Source organism: Schistocerca piceifrons, chromosome 5, assembly GCF_021461385.2.
Source record: "Schistocerca piceifrons isolate TAMUIC-IGC-003096 chromosome 5, iqSchPice1.1, whole genome shotgun sequence".
NCBI classification, from domain to species: domain Eukaryota; kingdom Metazoa; phylum Arthropoda; class Insecta; order Orthoptera; family Acrididae; genus Schistocerca; species Schistocerca piceifrons.
The window spans coordinates 397435252-397449440 of NC_060142.1; the positions used below are offsets into that span (position 1 = coordinate 397435252).

Here is a 14189-nt window from a genome sequence, read left to right on the forward strand (position 1 = left end):
CATGTTACCTTATTGTAATTTGTTTTTCACATTTTTTTAGCACTGAATATAGCCACATAGTGATCAAAATCAAGATATGGCAATTGGTGACAGTGCATGATGAGCACGAATAGAAGAAGATGTCTGGATTTATTTGGGAAAAGTTTACTTCCCCAGAGTGGGATCAAACAGAACAGTAGAAGACTATTTATTAGAAAAGGAATCAGAACTCCAAACTGGGTAAGGCCACTGGTCATTTCTAATCTAATCAACTTTTGGAGAGGCTCTATTGAACACACTGAAAAAGGAAAAATTAGTGAAGAGTTTGATCAGGGCTGTAATACTTAAAGAGCTTTGAAAGAACATGTGACCAACACTCTTTTTTTTATTTATCAGATAAAAGGAGACTAATGGAAGAAATACAAAGAGCCAGAAAACTTACAAGTGGCATTAATAATGATGTTGATGTCAAATATTGATTGTAAGTTAGAAGTTATAAGGGGTGATTGAGTAAAAGATTAAATGAGATACCAGAAGATAAAGGATTTGAGGGGACTGAGGAACCCATACAAAAATTGTATCTATAAGTGGAGAAAATAAAAAGAGATGTGAACTTCAGATTTTCTTATGTATCAAACATATGGGAACTGGTGATATCTGAATTTCAATAAAGGAAAAGGGTGGTTCCAACGGACTATAAGAGTGTACAAGAATTTTAAAAAAAAGCCTAATAAGGTTAAGACGTAAGAAAAGGATATGGGAAAAGAATTTAAAAATAAACTGTAATGTTGAAAACAAATGGCCATGAGCAGAACACTGAATCTGCCACTGTTGCTGTGAGGGTTGAAGATGATGAATTACAGAATCAAGTTCAGATCTTCAGTACAAGCACGAGAGAGGAATGAGATCAATTTTTTCTACTACAAGAGTTTATGAACATATTTGGAGAATTCATTTTATTAAAGATTGATTGGAGTTACAAGAATGAAAAAAAGTGAAAAATTTCCCCCCTTTGAATGAGAGTCCTATTCTCAAAATGTGTCACGAAAATCAGTAATATTGCGTCAACCAAAAATACAGGAAGAAACTCTGTAATATTTACGAAAAACAATTAGTTTCAAAATTTTGGGTCAACAAGGAAAGGACTAATGCTGTTTTTCAACTTATCTATCTAGTTACAGACTTGGGGATGCAGTAACTTTGATTAATTCAAACACTGATCAAGCACGGTGTTGGTGTTAACAAATGGATGTATTGAAATAGTTTCTGCCTTTTAGGCATATTACTTCTTCCATTAGATAATGCACACACAGTACAAAACTGAAGTACATTACAAATTTATTGCCTATTGTCTTCTGCCACACACATTTTGCCAGCCCAAGTGGCTGGCATTGTCAAAGGTTAATCCTTAATTGCCGGTGGCAGACTGGAGTAAAGCTCGCAGCCTGAGATTACATGACCTGTTATGCCTGTGTCTAAGGACTTTTCTGTGGTCATTACTGATGTGGTTCTCATCTTGCTACACGCATGTTGAAACTATTGCATTTGCGAATTTGCACTGCTTCTCTCACCAAGCAGGCATAGTACCGCATCTTCACAGCAAGAACCCTTATGTCAGCTAATTTTATTGTATGTTCAGTCTCATACAGTGCATGATACACCATGGACATGGACATAATTTATGTTTAATAATCCTTGTACTGATGGAGAGTCCAGACTTCCTGTACAGTATGTGGTATATTTGCAACACTATGAGTGGGTCCCTTTTGTACTTTGCAGCGAATGACCTTTTCAGGTAGTAAGGGGAGAACCACACTGTAACTACCATCAAAAAGCACTCAGACTTTGGCATGGCAGGTACATTATATCTCCAGTTACGGGCTGAACTCCACACCACAAGCAATTGAGGGAATGGAAATTAGTGTTTAATAGCCTCGTTGTCAATGATATGTTAAGAGAGAGAGCACAAGCTAGGTTTAAAGAAGGATGGGGAAGGAAATCTGCCGTGCTCTGGTGAACGCAATGCCAGCCACTCATGCTGGGGAAATTGCAGAATAATGTTAAAACAAACAATCACACACAGAATCCAATCAGCAATATTGCAACAAGTGGTCAAGCAAGCCTCAACAAGCAACATAAACAATTGACAAATCTTAATTATGTTACTTCTTTGTGAAGACAGGTATACATCAACATTAATATCTTAGTATAAAAACCATGTGGAAAGGATAGGTTGCTACTCACCACATTCAGGGGGTGAGCACTAGAAATATTTCAGCTTTCAGAGGAAGTCTTCGTTCAGAAGTAGAAAACTAACACATATTCATACAAGAGCAACTCACTCTACACTTGTACACTGTTTCTGGGCACTTGGACCTTAGAATCCTGAGGCAGTGGACATTGGACATGTGGGATCTCTACCAGGTCAGATTAAAGAAAGATGTCTGAGCAATTCTGTGGCTAGGTTTACTACCAGTAGATTCAAACAACACACAAGTGTTAGGAAAATGCTCCATGTACTCAAATGGGAATCCCTGGAGGGAAGAAAACACTCTTTTCACAAAACACTATTGAGAAAGTCCAGATAATTGGCATTTGTGACAGACTGCAGATGATCTTACTGCCACTAAGATACATCTCCCATAACGACCATGAAGACGAGATAAGAGAAATTACGGCTAGTATGGAAGCATATTGACAGTTATTTTTCACCTCACACCATTTGTGAGTAGAACTGGTAAGGGAATGACTAGCAGTGGTACAAGATACTCCCACTAGGCTTATGGAGTATGTATGTAGATGTAGGGATTTCATAGTAACTATTCACAAATCACTTCCACTGACTAAACACAGTAAATTTCATGTAACCGCTCACTCACTGGTTTCCATTCATTATTCAGGATTCTTGTTGCACCTCTGTGTTTTGCCACTGCCTGACATATATGCAATTGAACATTCTAATGACTCTTAACAGCTCTGAAGAAGAACACCCACACTCTTTGCAATACTCAGATCTTCATCTTCAAGACTGAAATAACTGAATACTTTATATTAGGATATTTCCATTGTTGTTATTTGTTTCAAGAACACTATGGTAAAATGCAATGAAACAATTTAAAATTCTGGTTCAATGTGAAGCACAAAAATAAGACATCAGAATAGATATTTATCTAACAGATGGTCAAATGAGGATGCTGAGCATGCACTTGACATTCATCAGCTACATGCATCAAAAACAAAAGATTTTATTGATATTTCTTTTTCCTACCTACAAAATGAATAAATATGTAAGTGAGTTTCACAAAGATATTAACTACCACAATATTTCTTCATCTTCAACAAGCATCAGTGTACCATCCAGAGTTGCAACAGCATATCTCTTGGTTTTTGGTGACTTCTTTGCTACTTCAGGAGGTTCAATATCTCCCACAATTTCTGTTGACACATTTGGATTACGCATGTGAGAAGATGCTAAAGGGTGGTAATCCACTAATGATGATGTTAGTAGGTCCTCACTGTCAACGAAACAAAACAAAAAGAAATTACTAAGTAGATCTTATAAAAGGGCACCATACAAACATAAATATTGAATTAATATGGAATATATTATTGGAAAAGAAATGTCCTCACTTTATTGTTAGAATGATAAGCTCATCACATTTTTGCACAACACAGCAAATTTCAAATAAAAATCAGAATATAGCACACCTATCTATATTTGCTGCATCTTCACTCTCACGGATGAGGCAACTTATCTTCATATAAGTACCTCCTGGCTGTGCAACAAGGAGACATGGAGCACCATCCTCCCCATAATGGTGCAAAGTCACTGTGCCAATTTGATTTGTACATTCCCACTTATTCAGGCACAGAAGCTTTCCATTTTCAGGTTTACTCATATCTGCATTTTGAACAATCCAACGATATGAACGAACAACACGATCTGTCAGTCCCAGTACAAGTTCATTGCATCCATCACCATCTATGTCTCTTATCAAAGCAACCTGACAAAATTGAGAGAATAGATTCAAAAGTAATTGCTATTGATATGATTCTAGGTATTATTAGTTTCCTATTGGCAATCTTACAATTTTCCTACCTTTTACCAATTATTTTTTTACACTATAACAATTAGTGTTACAACATAATTGTAATTGCTGCTCTCCATACTTACTACACAGTAGAGAACAATATAAGGCTAGAGCATTTCCAGAGTGACACTTGTTGGTGTGCATTTAGTGTATTTTCGATAGGTTTCGGTGTCAACTGACTGTCCAAGAGAGCAAGTAAAAACAATCTACCAAAACAGCTAACTACTGTCTAAATAAATGAGCATAATATAGCATAAGAGGTAACTAAACAATACCTAACAACAAAGGTTTTCATTTGCCATAATGTAAACTACGGGGATTAACATTTAGATATTAGAACTCAATATGTGAAAAAAAGTTCCTTTCCATTATTGGAAAATACACATCAAATAAGTTAAACCTTGCCTCTCAAACTTCGCAGATATCACTCTACTTTGGGTGCTTCACAACTGCCTGCAGCCCACCATGACCAATTGTGACAAACAGCTGTATGAAAATCACCATTAAAAAAAGTCGTCACTCTCAACAACAAAACCCTGACATCTCAAAAACACTCAGCCAAAAATATCTCATTATATGCTTAATTTCATGACACCAAGATCATCAATTGCAACAGTTAAACTCAAAGGTGGCAATAAAGATTGGAGATCAAACACCAAGGTATGGAACATGGTGATTTAAAAACAGTTTTACATGTTAATATGACTAAATGCCAATCTGAATCAAATGTTTGCTAAAAACATGGTTTGGTTGACAAAAGATAAGCAGGTAAATGTTATTTCTGAGGTTTTAGGAGCGCATTATCTGCAGGGGTTTGGAACATGATCAAGATGACAACATCAAAGACAGTGATGGTGATGGTGAGGACCCACAGCAGCACAGTCTTTAGTGCCCAAACTAAAATTTCTACCAATTGGTCATGGTGGGCTGCAGGCAGTTGTGAAACACCCAAAGTAGAGTGATCTCTGTGAAGTTTGAGAGGCAAGGTTTAACTTATTTGATGTGTATTTTCCAATAATGGAAAGGAACTTTTTTTTCACGTATTGAGTTCTAATATCTAAATGTTAATCCCCGTAGTTTACATTAGGGCAAATGAAAACCTTTGTTGTTAGGTATTGTTTAGTTAGACTGAAGACTGAAAAATTTTTTAAAGGTAAACTGCAAATAAAAGCATAAAAAAACGCCCTAAGGAGCGAAAACAGTGGAAAGAATCAAAAGAATGCAGCAGATATCTGCAGCTACCTTATCAGTGAAATAAAAGGGATGGGCCAGGCACTCCACAACATACTAAAATCTCCAGCCTAAAGCCTAGGCCAGAGTCCAGATACTTCACAAAATTTTAGAAGCCTGACAACACTTGTGACGTCCTCAGCTAATATATGGAACAGACCCCATCTAAATTTGCTTCTGCCCACTTATCACTAGACAAAATGCACACAGTTAAAATGTAGTGTGTAGTAATTTGCATACCACAGGCGTCTCACACCAGGTGGTACTTTCATCAGAGCACGAAGAAATGTGTGAGGGGACAGTGACCAATTCGGAGGCGGGTCAGGGACACTTCATCCCATTGAAGTGACCAGCAGGAGGAATGTCGTGGCTGGATAGCTGGCTTTATCAGCAGCAGTTTATCATCCATCACTGCCAGTCACCCCTCCTCCCACAATTGCATGGATCTTCAACTCATCAGTGAAATGTTATTCTGCAGGGGAATGGCACAGCCTGCAGTGAAATGGCATACTGTGCCACATTAAGTTCCCTGCAGGTCCGCTTTGCAGCTTGATCTGTCCGTTCATAGCCACAAATTCTCACACACCCTGGTACACAGCAGAATAATACGTGCCTCTCGCACTGTAGAAGGGTGTGTATTAGCTGGAATGTCTTCTCTGCCAGGTACAGGCACTGCAATGAGGGTTAGGAACAGGGAATAAGATTTGTGACTAACAATTTGAAGGCAAGAACTGCCTTACAGGTAAAACAATGTCTAAATACTAGTTCAAAGGTCAAGGAGAAGCTGAGGTATGAGTTACTGAGATCAGCAAGTAGTATACCTACGAATGTGAGTGATGGCACCTTTTACTGACTGGTATACAAGGTGTGAGCAATAAACAATTCTTTTTTAATTTTGCAGGCATTATAAACCCTATCCTCAAAAAATCTTGTTAGTATGTGTGTTCCTGATGTAAGTTTCCTTTATCAACTTATTTGAATATTTACTTTATTGTTGACAGTTGAAAAGGTTCTACGTGTTTTGAGTGCTCAGCGAACTTTATTTTACTTTCAGAACAGATGGATCAAAGAAGTTGCATTACATTTTGCTTGAAAAATGGAATAAAGTGGCAGCGCCACATTTGAAATGTTGAGTGTGGCTTTTGATGAATCCATTATGAGTAAGACAAGAGTTTAAAATGATATAAATGTTTCAAAGAGGGTCAAGAAGCCATTGAAGATTATGACTACCCTGGACACCCTAGCACATCAGTTATGGTTGATAATGTGGAAGAACTAAAGAAAATTTTTCTGGAAAACTAATCAAATCACCATCAGAGAGGTTGCTAATGATGTCAGCATATCCTTTGGCTACTGCCAAGCAATTTTTTTATGTAGCACCAAAGTTTGTTATGAAATTGTTGAATTTTGACCAAAACTGACATCACGATACATCGTTCCGGAATTGCTAATGAGGTCAACGACGATTCAGAACTTCTAAAAGAAGGTTATAATAGGTGACAAAACATTGGTATACAGGTATTATGTCAAAATCAAGGCCCAATCATCCCAATGGAAACTGCCTGAAGAGCCAAAACCGAAGAAAATTCAACAAGTTTGATCACATGTGAAGTTTCTTCTCACTATTTTCTAGGATAGTGGATCACAAGTTTCGGCCTCATGGTCGTACAATCAATAAGAAATACTACCTGGAAGTTATGTGCTGTTTGCACATATCAATCTGAAGAAAACAACCAGAACTGTGGTAAAACCACCCATCAAAATTGCATCGCAATATGGCTACCACTCACACTTCAATGCTTCTTTACAATTTTTTTGGCAAAAAACAAAACTCTTAAGTGCGTTCAGTCACCATATTTGCCACACATGGACCACTGCGACTTCTTTCTGTTGCTGAGGCTGAGGGGAACCATGGACGGTCATTGTTTTACCACCATTGATGAGATAAAAACAGAATTGATGAAGAACCTGGACACCATAAAGAAAGAAGAAGTGCTTCCAAGATTGGAAAAAGTGCTGGCCCAAGCGTATTATACCTGAGGGGGATTATTTTGAAGGGGACAAAGTTGACGTTGGCAAATAAAAATTCTTTGAAACTAACATGTCTGTTACTTTTCGATCACACCTCATGTAAGCAAAGGATTCATTCCATGAAAAGTGAAAGTTCTGTTTCAGCTGCAACACTTCCCATTCCTTTCCTTAGTGGCAAACTGAAACAGCTCACATTCTCAAGCCTTTGCTATACATTGTCATATTCAGGTCTATCTATTTATTATTTCCATGTAAAAATTTCAATGTAAATTGCACAAATGTTACATCAGTAACCAAGGAATGGCCAAAATCATGAAATACTATGGAATGGCTTCGCTCATACCTGACGTCTTGCCAACACCATGTCCTGCACCATAAAGTCACAATGGAGGCACGTAGGATCAGGCACCCCAAGGTTCAGTATTATGTCCTATAGCCTTTTCATTGTGTGTAGATTATGTGTCATCAGTTTTGTACTGCTGCAAATACCACATGCATGCTGATGATCTCCAGTTGTGCCTAAGTGCAAAACCAAGAAACCTAAAGACAGCTATCAAGAATCTCAATACCAACCTGTGTGCACTACCAAAATGTGTACAGGATACATGGTTAAACGTCAACCCATCCAAAACCCAAACAGTACTGTTTGGCCGTTCTAGGGTCATTAGCATGAAATATCAGGAATCCTTACCATTTTTAAGCTTAAACAGGACAAATATCAACTTCTCTCTTACAGCAAAGAATCTACGAGCACTAACAGATGAAAATCTAAAGTGCAAGAAGACATCAGCATTGCCACTGTGCACACTCATTACCCAGTTACATATTTCTTTCTAACTAGATATTCCTCACATGACTCTTCAAGCTTTCCTGGCAGATATGTTGTAAATAGTCTTCACGGGTTTGCCACCGGATCACATTATGCGAATTCCAGAATATTTCCTCAGAGCAACTGTCTGACATCTTCAGTTGGTTAAACCTTGCTCGTGGCTAGGTACGACTGACGGTATCCACACACCAACACCCCATTTTCAGAACATGTACACGAAGAATATGCAGCCGTGGAAATCGCGCATGCGCAGTGATTTGCCCTATTCAAACTCCCTCTGCCGAGAATCTCAGAGCGGCTCTCCCGGACGTGCGCTGTACACTGCGTTTATCAAAAGTGCGGCCAGACATTACTCACCAATGGCTGTACTAGGCCAGTGTTATGACAGGCCTGTTATCGAAGAATCTTGATTTTCAAGTCGTGATTTAATAGCAGCCAATGCAGGGCTCCAGGCTGTGCTCAGTTGAAATCCCGTATCCTTGTTGATGAGATTGTCGGCTGTACGATATGTATTGCTTCCTTAATGACGCAATCCCAGAAAGATGATGCCGAGGATAAAACTTCCGACTTTTCATAAATCATGCGATGTCCTGATCCAGGCAGTGTTCTGCAATTGCCGACTTTTCCGGTTGATGAAGGCGTATATGACGCTGATGTTCATTGCAGCGTTCTTGTACCGTGCGGCATGTCTTGCCTGTATACGCTGTTCCACACTGACAAGGGATCTTGTACACACCACAGTGCTCTGAGGAAATATTGTGGAATTTGCACAACGTGATCCAGCGGCAAACCCATGAAGACTATTTAGATCTTCCTCGTTTCCAAGTTTTCTTAACTGATGCAGTCTCCTTAAATTTACTTTCCCCAGAACTCACTATATCAGAAAACATTTTTTTGTACACTTATAAATTCTTTCTATATCTGCCACTACCATCACCATCACCACCACCACCACCACCACCACCACCACCATCACTATTTACTCATACTGCCACTTCAGACACAGTGAGCAATTTAATACTACTTGTCATATTGAAATTATTTTTCTTAGGCAACTATGATGTAAAACAGATATGTGAAACCATCATCCGATGTAAGAGGGGGCATGATGGCTCTAATCAGATCATATTAAATAGATAAAGAAAGTCAAGTGTGTCGCCTACCCATCTACATCTGTACTTTCAATTTTGTCATATGTTACAGTTCTTTTTGTTTCAATTTTCTGTTCAACCCCTGTGATTTCCAAAACTTTTTTAGGGTAAATGTTTCCTAAGGACAGTGCTGTTGAACAACTAAAGACACCATTGGAACAATAAAGAGAAACAAAAAAAATGGCAGCTTTGACAGTAAAATGGTAAACAATCATGATATATTAGGCATTTCCCACCAATACATAAGAAGCTTGTTCAACAAGATAAGTTTGGTTCTCATATGAGTGCAGGAGATTGAAAAATTGAAAGGTATTCTTACAGGTGTGTCATGCATAACAGAACATCCTCTGGAGGTCACAAAAACTGTACAGGTGCATTTAGATGGATACAAGTTAATACCTTGTTACTTTAGATGTAACTTGTGGAAAGGGGGAGTGGCTACACACAAAGAAGAATAAAGTCCCAGGTCACAGACTTCACTGAATCCGGCACGGAACACCCATTAGACTGCTGTACTTCAGAAAAAGGCTTGGAAACATATAAGACAGTGAAACTTCCTGGCAGATTAAAACTGTGTGCCGGGCTGAGACTCGAACTCGGGACCTTTGCCTTTCGCGGGCAAGTGCTCTACCATCTGAGCTACCCAAGCATGACTCACGCCCCGTCCTCACAGCTTTATTTCTGCCAGTACCTCATCTCCTACCTTCCAAACTTAACAGAAGATCTCCTGCGAACCTTGCAGAATTATCACTCCTGAAAGAAAGGATATTGTGGAGACATGACATAACCACAGCCTAGGGGATGTTTCCAGAATGAGATTTTCACTCTGCAGCGGAGTGAGCGCTGATATGAAACTTCCTGGCAGGTTAAAACTGTGTGCCAGACCGAGACTTGAACTCGGGACCTTTGCCTTTTGCGGGCAAGTGCTCTCTCTACCATCTGAGCTACCCTAGCATGACTCACGCCCCATCCTCACAGCTTTATTTCTGCCAGTACCTTGTCTCCTACCTTCCAAACTTAACAGAAGCTCTCCTGCGTACCTTGCAGAATTAGCACTCCTGAAAGAAAGGATATTGTGGAGACATGGCTTAGCCATAGCCTAGGGAATGTTTCCAGAATGAGATTTTCACTCTGCAGGAGGAGTGTGCGCTGATATGAAACTTCCTGGCAGATTAAAACTGTGTGTCGGACCGAGAGTCGAACTCGGGAACTTTGCCTTTCGCGGGCAAGTGCTTTATCATCTGAGCTACCCAAACACGACTCATGCCCCGTCCTCACAGCTTTATTTCTGCCAGTACCTCGTCTCCTACCTTCCAAACTTAACAGAAGCTCTCCTGTGAATCTTGCAGAATTAGCACTCCTGAAAGAAAGGATGGTAGAGCGGGTAAGCTACTACAAACAGCATAGTGAAGGCATTATTGTGACCAAGATAGACACGAAGCCATGGAGAAGAAATAAAAACTTTGAGGTTCGCTGATGACACTGCAATTCTGTCAGAGACAGCAAAGGACTTGGAAGAGCAGTTGAACCGAATGGACAGTGTCTTGAAAGGAGGATATAAGATGAACATCAACAAAATAAAAACGAGGATAATGGAATGTAGTCAAATTAAGTCGGGTGATGCTGAGGATATTAGATTAGGAAATGAGGCACTTAAAGTAGTAAAGGAGTTTTGCTATTTGGGGAGTAAAATAACTGATGATGGTCGAAGTAGAGAGGATATAAAATGTAGACTACTGCAACCTACATCCTTCTGAATCTGCTTAGTGTATTGATCTCTTGGTCTTCCTCTATGATTTTTACCCTCCACGCTGCCCTCCAATGCTAAATTTGTGATCCCTTGATGCCTCAAAACATGTCCTACCAACCGATCCCTTCTTCTAGTCAAGTTGTGCCACAAACTTCTCTTCTCCCCAATCCTATTCAATACCTCCTCATTAGTTACGTGATCTACCCACCTTATCTTCAGCATTCTTCTGTAGCACCACATTTCGAAAGCTTCTATTCTCTTCTTGTCCAAACTTGTTATCGTCCATGTTTCACTTCCATACATGGCTACACTCCATACAAACAGTTACAGAAACGACTTCCTGACACTTAAATCTATACTCGATGTTAACAAATTTCTCTTCTTCAGAAACGATTTCCTTGCCATTGCCAGTCTACATTTTATATCCTCTCTACTTCGACCATCATGTTATTTTACTCCCTAAATAGCAAAACTCCTTTACTACTTTAAGTGTCTCATTTCCTAATCTAATCCCCTCAGCATCACCCGATTTAATTTGACTACATTCCATTATCCTCGTTTTGCTTTTGTTGATGTTCATCTTATACCCTCCTTTCAAGACACTGTCCATTCCGTTCAACTGCTCTTCCAAGTCCGTTGCTGTCTCTGACAGAATTACAATGTCATCGGCGAACCTCAAAGTTTTTACTTCTTCTCCACGAATTTTAATACCTACTCCGAATTTTTCTTTTGTTTCCTTTACTGCTTGCTCAATATACAGATTGAATAGCATCAGGGAGAGGCTACAACCCTGTCTCACTCCTTTCCCAACCACTGCTTCCCTTTCATGCCCCTTGACTCTTATAACTGCCATCTGGTTTCTGTACAAATTGTAAATAGCCTTTCGCTCCCTGTATTTTACCCCTGCCACCTTCAGAATTTGAAAGAGAGTATTCCAGTTAACGTTGTCAAAAGCTTTCTCTAAGCCTACAAATGATAGAAACGTAGGTTTGCCTTTTCTTAATCTTTCTTCTAAGATAAGTCGTAAGGTTAGTATTGCCTCATGTGTTCCAACATTTCTACGGAATCCAAACTGATCTTCCCCGAGGTCCGCTTCTACCAGTTTTTCCATTCGTCTGTAAAGAATTCGCGTTAGTATTTTACAGCTGTGACTTATTAAACTGATAGTTCGGTAATTTTCACATCTGTCAACACCTGCTTTCTTTGGGATTGGAATTATTATATTCTTCTTGAAGTCTGTGGGTATTTCGCCTGTCTCATACATCTTGCTCACCAGATGGTAGAGTTTTCTCATGACTGGCTCTCCGAAGGCCATCAGTAGTTCTAATGGAATGTTGTCTACTCCCGGGGCCTTGTTTCGACTCAGGTCTTTCAGTGCTCTGTCAAACTCTTCACGCAGTATCTTATCTCTCATTTCATCGTCATCTACATCCTCTTCCATTTCCATAATATTGTCCTCAAGTACATCGCCCTTGTATAAACCCTCTATATACTCCTTCCACCTTTCTGCCTTCCCTTCTTTGCTTAGAACTGGGTTTCCATCTGAGCTCTTGATATTCATACAAGTGGTTCTCTTCTCTCCAAAGGTCTCTCTAATTTTCCTGTAGGCAGTATCTATCTTACCCCTACTGAGACAAGCCTCTACATCCTTACATTTGTCCTCTAGCCATCCCAGCTTAGCCATTTTGCACTTCCTGTCTATCTCATTTTTGAGACGTTTGTATTCCAGAAATTTGTTTACATCGAGTATAGATTTCAGTGTCAGGAAGTGGTTTCTGAAAGTATTTGTATGGAGTGTAGCCATGTATGGAAGTGAAACATGGACGATAAATAGTTTAGACAAGAAGAGAATAGAAGCTTTCAAAATGTGGTGCTACAGAAGAATGCTGAAGATTAGATGGGTAGATCACATAACTAATGAGGAGGTATTGAATAGGATTGGGGAGAAGAGGAGCTTGTGGCACAATTTGACTAAAAGAAGGGATCGATTGGTAGGACATGTTCTGGGGCATCAAGGGATCACCAATTTGGTACTGGAGGGTAAAAATCGTAGAGGGAGACCAAGAGATGAATACACCAAGCAGATTCAGAAGGATGTAGGTTGCAGTAGGTACTGGGAGATGAAGAAGCTTGCACAGGACAGAGTAGTATGGAGAGCTGCATCAAACCAGTCTCAGGACTGAAGACCACCACCACAACAACAACAACAACAAGGTATCCTTATCAATCAAGTTTAACAAACAAAGAAGATGCAAAATTTCAGAGAATTTTAAATGCTGACTCAGTTACACTATTCAGAGAGAATTTACACGATGAAAAATGGGAAGAAGTTTACCAAGGACACACAGCAGATGAGAAAATTTTCTTCTTTCTTAAAAACCATTCTTACCACATTTGGAACACTGTTTTCCTTCACAATGGGACTGCAACATTTACAATGTAAGCTGAGAAAAATGGTGACTAACATCTGGGATCAAAATATCTTGAACTACGAAGAGAGAGCCTTATTTTATACAAGGGACTTGCTCTAATCAAGACTTAAAACTGTGCTATGAGCGGAATCCAATTTTTTTCAGCATGTCAACGAAATGGCAAAAACCCTGTACTATGCACAAAATATTCAAAACTATAAGAACAAGCGAAGGACAATTTGGAGGACTGCTGGGCATTAAACAAATAAACTCGGTGAGGTAAATTATACTGCAGTCCTGCATGACAATAGTAGCAAGACACAGGGTGTGAAGTTCAAACGATTGTCTACTAAATTCCATGAAATGCTCCTAAACAGTAGCTCAAAATACGGGGTCCAAGGAAAGCATATCCAATAGACCTGCTTACACAGGAAATGCATACTCCATCACCTGTCACGTTGGTGCAAAACTAAAGGATATTGATAAAGGACCCAAACACATCCATAGCAACACAGCTGGGAGAATAATTGGAAAAGTTTACAACTGGTTCACAGCCAACAATTGAATCCTTAATTTTGCTAAAACTCATATTATTCAGTGCCAAACAAATAAAAGTGACTCATAGGTATCAGAGTTAGATATCAATGGATACACACTGGATGAGGCTCAAAGTGTGAAGTCAGATAATAAACTGAGGTGGGCAGCAGCATGTTGATA

General features: G+C 39.3%; 2 protein-coding genes across 2 annotated transcripts in view; one reads left to right on the plus strand and one right to left on the minus strand.

Moving 5' to 3' along the window:
* The window catches only part of LOC124797875 (protein stum), a 145900-nt gene that overhangs the window by 119044 nt on the left and 12667 nt on the right, over window positions 1-14189 (plus strand). The gene's annotated exons all lie outside the window — the stretch shown is intronic.
* LOC124797873 (KICSTOR complex protein ITFG2-like) overlaps window positions 1-14189 on the minus strand; it is a 51741-nt gene that overhangs the window by 23749 nt on the left and 13803 nt on the right. The window contains exons 2-3 of the mRNA XM_047260962.1: window positions 3688-3983; window positions 3297-3494 (exon numbers count right to left, since the gene is read on the minus strand). Coding sequence (XP_047116918.1) covers window positions 3297-3494; window positions 3688-3983 — 494 coding nt within the window. The remainder of the gene's footprint in view (window positions 1-3296; window positions 3495-3687; window positions 3984-14189) is intronic.